Source organism: Chiloscyllium plagiosum, unplaced genomic scaffold, assembly GCF_037043375.1.
Source record: "Chiloscyllium plagiosum isolate Xiang-an unplaced genomic scaffold, Cpla_swu_hap1 HiC_scaffold_35, whole genome shotgun sequence".
NCBI lineage: Eukaryota > Metazoa > Chordata > Chondrichthyes > Orectolobiformes > Hemiscylliidae > Chiloscyllium > Chiloscyllium plagiosum.
In genome coordinates this window covers 56,521,299-56,532,824 of record NW_028270173.1, presented here as the reverse complement: position 1 = coordinate 56,532,824, position 11,526 = coordinate 56,521,299, and the positions used below count along the sequence as shown (strand labels likewise).

Genomic DNA, 11,526 nt, shown 5'->3' with positions numbered 1-11,526 from the left:
CAGGTCCCAGTCATTGCAAACTGTCGGGTACCAGTCATTGCAAACTGTCGGGTCCCAGTCATTGCAAACTGTCAGGTCCCAGTCATTGCAAACTGTTGAGTACCAGTCATTGCAAACTGTCGGGTCCCAGTCATTGCAAACTGTCCAGTACCAGTCATTGCAAACTGTCGGGTCCCAGTCATTGCAAACTGTCGAGTACCAGTCATTGCAAACTGTCGAGTACCAGTCATTGCAAACTGTCGGGTCCCAGTCATTGCAAACTGTCAGGTCCCAGTCATTGCAAACTGTCGAGTACCAGTCATTGCAAACTGTCAGGTCCCAGTCATTGCAAACTGTCAGGTCCCAGTCATTGCAAACTGTCAGGTCCCAGTCATTGCAAACTGTCGGGTCCCAGTCATTGCAAACTGTTGAGTACCAGTCATTGCAAACTGTTGAGTACCAGTCATTGCAAACTGTCGAGTACCAGTCATTGCAAACTGTCAGGTCCCAGTCATTGCAAACTGTCGAGTACCAGTCATTGCAAACTGTCGGGTCCCAGTCATTGCAAACTGTCGGGTCCCAGTCATTGCAAACTGTTGAGTACCAGTCATTGCAAACTGTTGAGTACCAGTCATTGCAAACTGTCGAGTACCAGTCATTGCAAACTGTCAGGTCCCAGTCATTGCAAACTGTCGGGTCCCAGTCATTGCAAACTGTCGGGTCCCAGTCATTGCAAACTGTTGAGTACCAGTCATTGCAAACTGTCGAGTACCAGTCATTGCAAACTGTCAGGTCCCAGTCATTGCAAACTGTCGGGTAGCAGTCATTGCAAACTGTCGAGTACCAGTCATTGCAAACTGTCGGGTCCCAGTCATTGCAAACTGTCAGATACCAGTCATTGCAAACTGTCGGGTCCCAGTTATTGCAAACTGTCGGGTCCCAGTCATTACAAACTGTCGGGTCCTAGTTATTGCAAACTGTCGAGTACCAGCCATTGCAAACTGTCAGGTCCCAGTCATTGCAAACTGTCGGGTACCAGTCATTGCAAACTGTCGAGTACCAGTCATTGCAAACTGTCAGGTCCCAGTCATTGCAAACTGTCGGGTACCAGCCATTACAAACTGTCAGGTCCCAGTCATTGCAAACTGTCGGGTACCAGCCATTACAAACTGTCAGGTCCCAGTCATTGCAAACTGTCGGGTCCCAGTTATTGCAAACTGTCGAGTACCAGTCATTGCAAACTGTCAGGTCCCAGTCATTGCAAACTGTCGGGTACCAGTCATTGCAAACTGTCGAGTACCAGCCATTACAAACTGTCAGGTCCCAGTCATTGCAAACTGTCGGGTACCAGCCATTACAAACTGTCAGGTCCCAGTCATTGCAAACTGTCGGGTCCCAGTTATTGCAAACTGTTGGGTACCAGTCATTGCAAACTGTCAGGTCCCAGCCATTGCAAACTGTCGGGTCCCAGTCATTGCAAACTGTCGAGTACCAGTCATTGCAAACTGTCAGGTCCCAGTCATTGCAAACTGTCGAGTACCAGTCATTGCAAACTGTCAGGTCCCAGCCATTGCAAACTGTCGGGTACCAGTCATTGCAAACTGTCGAGTACCAGTCATTACAAACTGTCAGGTCCCAATCATTGCAAACTGTCGGGTCCCAGTCATTGCAAACTGTCGAGTACCAGTCATTGCAAACTGTCAGGTCCCAGTCATTGCAAACTGTCGAGTACCAGTCATTGCAAACTGTCAGGTCCCAGCCATTGCAAACTGTCGGGTCCCAGTTATTGCAAACTGTCGAGTACCAGCCATTGCAAACTGTCGAGTACCAGTTATTGCAAACTGTCAGGTCCCAGTCATTGCAAACTGTCAGGTCCCAGCCATTGCAAACTGTCGAGTACCAGCCATTGCAAACTGTCGGATCCCAGTCATTTCAAACTGTCAGGTCCCAGTCATTTCAAACTGTCAGGTCCCAGTCATTTCAAACTGTCGAGTACCAGTCATTTCAAACTGTCGGGTCCCAGTTATTGCAAACTGTCGAGTACCAGTCATTTCAAACTGTCAGGTCCCAGTCATTGCAAACTGTCAGGTCCCAGTCATTGCAAACTGTAGGGTCCCAGTCATTGCAAACTGTCGGGTCCCAGTCATTGCAAACTGTCAGGTCCCAGTCATTGCAAACTGTAGGGTCCCAGTCATTGCAAACTGTCAGGTCCCAGTCATTGCAAACTGTCGGGTCCCAGTCATTGCAAACTGTCGGGTCCCAGTCATTGCAAACTGTCAGGTCCCAGTCATTGCAAACTGTCGGGTCCCAGTCATTGCAAACTGTAGGGTCCCAGTCATTGCAAACTGTCGGGTCCCAGTCATTGCAAACTGTCAGGTCCCAGTCATTGCAAACTGTCGAGTCCCAGTCATTGCAAACTGTAGGGTCCCAGTCATTGCAAACTGTCGGGTCCCAGTCATTGCAAACTGTCGGGTCCCAGTCATTGCAAACTGTCGGGTCCCAGCCATTGCAAACTGTCGAGTACCAGTCATTGCAAACTGTCGGATCCCAGTCATTGCAAACTGTCGAGTACCAGTCATTGCAAACTGTCGGGTCCCAGTCATTGCAAACTGTAGGGTCCCAGTCATTGCAAACTGTCGGGTCCCAGTCATTGCAAACTGTCGGGTACCAGTCATTGCAAACTGTCGGGTCCCAGTCATTGCAAACTGTAGGGTCCCAGTCATTGCAAACTGTCGGGTCCCAGTCATTGCAAACTGTAGGGTCCCAGTCATTGCAAACTGTCGGGTACCAGTCATTGCAAACTGTCGAGTACCAGTCATTGCAAACTGTAGGGTCCCAGTCATTGCAAACTGTCGAGTACCAGTCATTGCAAACTGTCAGGTACCAGTCATTGCAAACTGTCGGGTCCCAGTCATTGCAAACTGTCGGGTCCCAGTCATTGCAAACTGTAGGGTCCCAGTCATTGCAAACTGTCGGGTACCAGTCATTGCAAACTGTCGAGTACCAGTCATTGCAAACTGTAGGGTCCCAGTCATTGCAAACTGTCGAGTACCAGTCATTGCAAACTGTCAGGTACCAGTCATTGCAAACTGTCAGGTCCCAGTCATTGCAAACTGTCGGGTCCCAGTCATTGCAAACTGTCGGGTCCCAGTCATTGCAAACTGTCGGGTCCCAGTCATTGCAAACTGTCGGGTCCCAGTCATTGCAAACTGTCGGGTACTGGTCAATTCAAACTGTAGGGCACCGGTTATTGCAAACTGTAGAGTACCGGTCATTGTAAACTGTTGGATACCGGTTATTGCAAACTGTAGTGACCAAGCATTGCAAACTGTAGGGCACCGGTCATTGCAAACTGTAAGGTCCTGGTCATAGTAAGCTGTTGAATACTAGTTATTGCAAACTGTTGGGTACTGGCCATCACAATGTTGATTGCATTCTTTGAGGAAGTGACAGGAGGACCGATGAGGGTAGTGTAGTTGCTGATGTCTACATGGATTTTAGTAAAGCATTTGACAAGGTCCCACATCGTAGACAGGTCAAAAAATTAAAAGCCCACGAATTCAGGGTAATGTGTCGAACTAGATTCAAAGTTGGTTTAGTAACCGGAGAAAGTGAGGACTACAGATGATGGAGATCAGAGTCGAGAGTGTGGTGCTGGAAAAACACAGCAGGTCAGGCAGCATCCAAGGAGCAGGAGAATCGACGTTTCGGGCATAAGCCCTTCATCAGGGATGAGGCTTGTGGGCCGGGTGCTGAGAGACAAATGGGAGGGGAGGGGGTGGGGTTGGGGGAAGGGAGCTGAGAAAACGATAGGTAGATGAAGATGAGGGAGAAGGTTCAAGGGTGGAGTGGATAAATGGGAAAGGTGATGGACAGGTCAGAAGGGCAGTGCCAAGTTGGAGGCTTGGGACTGAAATAAGCTGGGAGGAGGGATAGTGAGGAAACAGTTGAAATCCACATTGATCCTGTGTGGTTGCAGGGTCCCAAGGCGGAATATGAGGCGTTCTTCCTCCAGGTGTCAGGTGGTAAGGGCTTGGTGGTGGAGGAGGCCCAGGACCTGCATGCCCTTAGTGACGTGGGAGGGGGAGTTGTTGTCCTATTAGTAACAGGAAACAAAGGATAATACTCTTGGCTGACCTTGCAAATGGAAAGCTTTCTCACGGTATCGTGCAGTGTTGGGATCCATGCTGTTGGTTTTATACATTAATGATTTGGACTTGACCATTGGGGGTGGGGAGGGGTTAGGGAGTGGGAGTTGGTGGAGAGGCAGGGTGTGGGGATGGTACCACAACTGGGAAGTTTGCAGCCACCACGATAATTGGCCCTCGAGTGGATCGTGTACAGGCTAGCTGTAAATCCAAAATGGGGATGGTGGCATGGGCAGGCAAGTGGCAGGTGGAGTTCAACTCTGATAGCATATGAGGTAATGCATTGAGGGAGATCAAACACTAAAACCAAATGTTTGTGCAACGGGAATATACTGCGAGAGGTTGATGAAGTAGGAGATCAAAGTTTGTGCGAAAATTTGTAGCTCGGGTGCTCATTGCTGTGGTTCTGTTCGCCGAGCTGGAAGTTTTTGTTGCAAAAGTTTCGTCCCCTGTCTAGGTGACATCATCAGTGCTTGGGAGCCTCCTGCGAAGCGCTTCTTTGATGTTTCCTCCGGTGTTTATAGTGGTCTGTCCCTGCCGCTTCCGGTTGTCAGTTTCAGCTGTCCGCTGTAGTGGTTGGTATATTGGGTCCAGGTCAATGTGTTTGTTGATGGAGTTTGTGGATGAATGCCATGCCTCTAGGAATTCCCTGGCTGTTCTCTGTCTGGCTTGCCCTATGATAGTAGTGTTGTCCCAGTCGAATTCATGTTGCGTGTTGTCTGCGTGTGTGGCTACTAAGGATAGCTGGTTGTGTCGTTTCGTGGCTAGTTGATGTTCATGTATGCGGATTGTTAGCTGTCTTCCTGTTTGTCCTATATAGTGTTTTGTGCAGTCCTTGCATGGTATTTTGTACACTACATTAGTTTTGCTCATGTTGGGTATCGGGTCCTTCGTTCTGGTGAGTTGTTGTCTGAGCGTGGCTGTTGGTTTGTGTGCCATTATGAGTCCTAGGGGTCGCAGTAGTCTGGCAGTCAGTTCCGAGATGCTCCTGATGTATGGTAGTGTGGCTAGTCCTTTTGGTTGTGGTATGTCCTCGTTCCGTGGTCTTTCTCTTAGGCATCTGTTGATGAAGTTGCGCAGGTATCCGTTTTTGGCGAATACCTTGTTCCTCTTCTTCTTTTTGCAGTCCTGGTGTGCTGCAGTGTGTTGTGGCCCTTTTGAATAGTGTCCTGATGCAGCTTCGTTTGTGTGTGTTGGGGTGGTTACTTTCATAGTTTAGGATTTGGTCTGTGTGTGTGGCTTTCCTGTATACCCTTGTAGTGAATTCTCCGTACGGCGTTCTCTGTACCATCACGTCTGGGAATGGGAGTTGGCTATCCTTTTCTTCTTCTCTCGTGAATCGGATTCCTGTGAGTGTGGCGTTGGAGATCTTGGGGTGCAAGTAGCTAAGGTAATGAAGAAGGTATATGGAATGCACTTCTTCATTGGTAGAGGTGTAGAATAGACAAATAGGGAACTAATGATGAAACTGTATAAGACACTGGTGAGACAGTAACGGGAGTATTGTGTGCAGTTCTGGTTGGAAAGCGAGAGGAAAGATCATCAGAATAAGATCAAGACCAGAAATTGTGCAGTATTGGAGGTGCCATGCCCGAGTTTGGGAAATGATTGTGACATTTGTGATGAGCTATTACTCATGTGTGCAGCACAAGTGACGAATAAGTTCCTCTGCTGCACTCCCATGCACTGGATCTGCTGCAGGGAGTTATCAGTCAAGGTTAGAGTGGTGCTGGAAAAGCACAGCAGGTCAGGCAGCATCCGAGGAGCAGGAAAATTGATGTTTCAGGCAGGAGCCTAATTCCTGATGAAGAACCCCTGCCCGAAACGTCGATTTTCCCACGCCTCAGATGCTGCCTGACCTGCTATGCTTTTCCAACACCACTCTAATCTTGACTCTAATCGCCAGCATCTGCAGTCCTCACTTTGGGCTTGCAGGGAGTTATTAGTCAGTGAGAGAAGGTTTGGAGGTAATAATATTTGCAATAATGAGAATGCCATTATTTGAGAAGTTTGACTTGTTCGATCCTGCTGTTGAAATCTGGGTCCCATGTGTGGGAAGAGTACGTCATTTTTTCCAGACAAATAATATGGGGTAGTCAAAAGCAAGGAGTAATTCTCCCGACATTGTGTAGATCCACAGGTTTTCACAGTTATTAGGATCCTATCTCGCCCAGAGGCACCAGATAATAAAACTATTCAAGGGTCAATGGATTTAGTTAAGGAACATTACAACTTCAAGCTGCCTCTAATTCTGAGTCGTTATTGATTTTCTCACATGTAAGGACAGCTCCCTACCATCCCTTGTCTGATAGTCTAATGGAAAGAGTGGCCCAAAGTTTGCAGGCAGGCTTAAAGAAACTTGATACCAAACTGTCTCAGTTCCTGTTTCATTATGGGACCATCCCTCATGCAACTGCAGGGCTAGCTCCAGCAGAGTTGTGAATAGGGACAAGACACCACACCAGGTTAAACCTGAGATTCCTAAACCCGTGGGTGAGGACGAAATGGCATCAGGAATGCCAATACTGAACACAAGACTCCTCCACCGGAGAGAGACAGATTATTTTGTGGGTTGACATTCGGTGTTGAAACCACGGGAATGGCCTTGCATGGGTGAGAGTTGAGGTCGGCGCGAGGTCAGCTCCCATGATGTAGGTCCTGACCAATCCTGTGGATCAGATGAAAGCTCTAATTAACAAACAGGACAGGAGCAGAACAATACTGAGCCCCTCAGTACACACAGGAAAGCTGTCAGAACCCATGGATCCTCCCCCTCTGCCTAGCATCAAAGAATACTCTAAGGATAGAGATGTACATGTGAATGTCACAGCCTCAATGCCATTACCAACTGAAGAAGGTGATGAATTTTGGCCAAGACACTCCAGGTGCAAGAGGCGGGCTTTGATCCACTTCACGCCATCAGTATCCGAGAGAGAGTCAGAGGAACTGGACCGGAGTGAAAATACCCCAAGAGAATAAAGATCGGGCCTATTTGCCAGAACGTAGAGGGGGAGGGATGCAGTGATTGGAATGAGGTCAGCCAGATGGACCTCAAAGAATATGAGCTCCCTGATTGGACCAGGTTTAACAGCCCCACTCAGGGAGTCCTGGCTGATAGATGTAAGCAGGAATGTCAGGGGTTCTGTTCACTTTAACAGCTCACTGGGTCAGTATCATGTACTGTGCACCTGTAAATAAAGGGTGACCTGGTGACAGGATACCAACCTTCATGAAGTCATTTCAAAGTCTGTGGAGGGGAACAGTCACACACCCTCCACCCACTCTCCTGATCTGACCCTTGGCTTTCAGAGCTGTGAGTAAAGATTGAAAAGGCCTCATGGCTCTGAGTAAAGCAGTTGTTATGATCCCAGCTTGTGTTAGTACTGAACAAGTCAGACCCCAGAATGATATCTGACCTGATAGATATTTTTGTTAATTCATTTTACACAGTAAGCTTCTATCTCATTGTTAAAAACCAAACCTGCAAACCTTGTGGATTTGTGCTTCAGTGTCTGACACCACGTTAAATAAACCAGAAACAGGAGCAGGCATTCTAAGGGCATCAGCGATGTGAGCCTTAGCATTTAACAGCAGAAACACATGAGGAGTCCAGTGAGACATCCCTCCTCACATTCAGAACATCTCACTGTCTCTCTTATAAGTTTGTCAAACAGCAAGGTGAGATTCTCACTAGGCAGATGTTGTTTTTCTATATCTGTGTCTGAAATTCACAAATGGTTCTGATATGTACTGGCTTCTGAAATAGGCATGGCGAACAGAACACAGCAAATCTGAGTTTCATGGATTCAGGGCAAGATGTCGGAGGGTAAGGGGCCGTGAAGGTGGGGGATTTAGGAGTTGAGGGGCTATGAGACTGGTGGGTCAGGGGATGAGGTGCTGTTAGTGTGAGGGAGGTGAGGGACTGTGAAGGTGGGAGTTTAGAGTGGTGAGGGGCTATGAGGATGGGGTGTCAGGGGTCGGGGTGAGGGTTGGGGTCCTGGTGCCAGGGGCTGTCTGTAAATTAAAAAATGAGATGACGAACACATTCCGCCCTGGATTTTCTACACCAGCTGGTGCCAGACTTCAGACCAACAGAATGATTGAGGTTGAGGTTCCCTCCAGTACCAACCCAGAGCTGCTGACCAGCTCCTGCCAGGACAGGCAGACCAGGGACTCTCCAACTGGGCTGTTTATTCTGGCTTCAGACTGGTCTGCATGGGTTTTACTGGACAGGTACACACCTACTAAATGCAGTCGGGGGGCAGGAAACTGGGACGATCTGAATTGAGCGGGAATACTTTATTCCAGTAATTTGTGGGGTTTTTTTTAAATAAGATGCTGATCGGCTTCCTGTCACCTTCAATAGGAAAGGTGGGGAACATTTGAAGGTGCAGAGATTGAATTGAGAAAGTTTATTTGCTGACAAAGGTCTGAAGTTTTCTCTCTCTCTCTCTCTCCCCCAGATCATCATTCTCACCCCCTCCCTGTCCAGAAGGTCACATCCCCAACCTCCCTGTTTATATTTCACACCCAGATCCTCACCCTCCCTGTGGCTGACCGTCCTGGGAACTGGGGAGCAGACCTGGGTATCCCCTTCCTTGGGGATTTTTATGGAGATAACCAATCAGCTCCTCCCCCTCTCCTTTTGCAGCTTGGAATCCGGAAATGAGTAGATTTCAGCGTTCACAGTAAAATGGAGCCTCGATAAGCTTGTTGTGTTTTGTTTGATTTCTCTTCAGTTTATAAACACGAGTTGTTCCCCACCCCCCGAGCCTTCCATTCCCAGTCCCCGATGGACTGGTGCCCTCCCAGAATGTTGCTGATCCTTTTTTCCATCTCCTGGTGTTTCTCCCGGGTCTCTGCGGGTGAGTACAGAATTCAGTTTTCCATTCTCACTTTCGCTTCTGCACCTTGGGGAAATCATAGAAGATGGAACATTTCAGCGCAGTACAGGCCCTTCGGCCCTCGATGTTGTGCTGACCTGTGAGATTAATCTGATGCCCATCTAACCTACACCGTTCCATTATGATCCATCTGTGTGTCCAGTGCCCATTTAAATGCCCTTAACGTCAGCGGATGGACTACTGTTGCAGGCCCGCCATTCCACGCCTCTACTATTCTCTGAGTGAAGAAACTACCCCTGATATTTATCCTAAATCTATTACCCCACAATTTAAAGCTGTGTGCCCTCGTTTTAGCCATCACCATCCGAGGAAAAGGGCTCTCACTGTCCACCCTGTCTGACCCTCTGATTATCTTATACGTCTCGATTAAGTCACCTCTCAACCTTCTTTCCAATGAAAACAGCCTCAGGTCCCTCAGCCTTTCCTCGTAAGGCCTTCCCTCCATACCAGGCAACATCCTGGTAAATCTCCTCCGAACCCTTTCCAAAGCTTCCACATCCTTCCTATAATGTGGTGACCAGAACTGAACGCAATACTTCGGGTGTGGCCTTACCAGTGTCTTGTACAACTGAAGTATGACTTCATGTCTCTGAAACTCAATCCTGCGCCAATAAATGCCAACACACCGTTTGCCTTCTTAACAGCCCTATCAACCTGGGTGGCAACTTTCAGGGATTTCTGTACCTGGACACTGAGATCTCTCTGTTCATCCACACTGCCAAGAAGTTTACCATTAGCCCAGTACTCTGCATTCGTGTTACATCTTCTGAAGTGAACTACCTCACACTTTTCTGCATTAAACTCCACTTACCATTTCTCAGCCCAGCTCTGCATCTTATCTACATCCTTCTGTAACTTCCAACATCCTTCGGCACTATCCACAACTCTGCCTACTTTAGTGTCATCTGCAAATTAATAACCCATCCTTCTACGCTCACTTTTCAATTATAAAAATGACAAATAGCAGTGGCCCCAAGACAGAACTTTGTGGCACACCACTGGAAACTGAACTCTAGGATGAACATTTCCCAGGGTAAAAACAATGACTGCAGATTCTGGAAACCAGATTCCCGTCAACCACCACCCTCTCTTCTTTCAGCTCGCCAATTTCTCATCCAAACTGCTAAATCACCTTTGTACCCGAAAATCTGTATTTCCTTGGGATTTTTTGAGGAATGGGATTGTCAGTGCCTGTAGGAAACGTGTGTAAAAATACTGCATTATTTTGTGGAGAGCTGGTCTCTGTGTCTACATTTTTAATTTCAAAAATATTGATTACTGTATTCATATAAAATATCTTTATATACAGGGAGAGTCACTAATGCAGTTTGGTTCTGTAGAGTAGCAGATGAAGAAACAAAAAAAATTGGAGTTTTACTCTATTGGATAAAAAAAACCCAAGCCATTTCTTGCTTGTACAAGACTATATTTACATATATTATTGAGGCACGGGCAGGGTTTGGGAAGTGAACAGACCCCCATTTACCTTCAGCAGAAAGACCTTACATGTACTTCTCCACTGTACCTTGACTACAGTTGCTCCAAGCTTCAGCGCATCCCTCAGCACTTACTCCTGGACCTTGGGATGTCTGCAACACTTGGACGGGGTTAACTCCTTGCTCTGGAAGACCAACAAGTTTCAGGCAAACCAAAGAGCGTCTGTCACCGAGGTGATGGTCCTCCAGGTGCAGTTGACGTTTGTCTCGGTGTGCGTCCCAGGGAACAGACTGCAAAGCACAAAATCCCACGCCAGGGCGCTATTTGGGACAAACCTCCACACTGCATCTTTCTCCAGACTTGCTTTGCAAAGGTAGATTCCAGTAGGAGGTGTGTCGAGCTCCCCCATACGGCCACTTCAGTGTGTGATGGCATACATGAAGGATCTCACAGACAGTGCCCTTCTCCCCCCCCCAGCCAAGCTGGTGTCTTGGTGCTGGTTGGAAAGTTCTGGTGATGAGGCATTCTGTAAGGCACTAATTAGGTTCTACACAAGTGAGCAATGTGGTGCTTTCAGATTGATGACTGTGTAAACAGAGCTCATCATCTGTGGGAGCTCCTGCTTTGCCCTGGTCACCAGGCCATGCTTGAGTTTGGGTGTGTGGAGCCTGAGTTGTCCAGGGCCCAGGAGGGTGACCGAGGGACAGAGGCTGGAGTGTAGAAGGATCACTGAGGTGGGGGATAACTGTGAATGGATGTGGTGCAGCAACTGCTCGGAGAGGTTTCACATTGCAGGGAGCTCACTAAAGAGCAAGGTGAATGTGTCAATGGTGGGGTGCTGGTATTAAATGGAGGGTTACACTGAATGGGGGGGGTGCGGGGGTCAGTGAGCTCAATTGACTGGGCAGTTGGTTTGATATGCCTCAGCTTTGGTTCATTCCTGTAGCTGTTATGGTTACCATGACAGTCCCACCTTCTCAATCTCACCCCTTGCCTGAGTCATGGTGGCCCTCAGGTTAAACCCACTCCCAGTTGTTTCTCCCTGTTGAGAGGGAAGC

The 11,526-nt window shown here is 48.0% G+C and overlaps 1 protein-coding gene across 1 annotated transcript in view; it reads left to right on the top strand.

Annotated features, from left to right (window-relative positions):
* The first annotated feature begins 8,841 nt into the window (after positions 1-8,841).
* LOC122541272 (uncharacterized) overlaps positions 8,842-11,526 on the top strand; it is a 57,366-nt gene continuing 54,681 nt past the window's right edge. The window contains 1 exon segment of the mRNA XM_087979704.1: positions 8,842-8,992. Within this exon segment, the coding sequence (XP_087835830.1) occupies positions 8,920-8,992 (73 nt within the window). The 5' untranslated portion in view covers positions 8,842-8,919.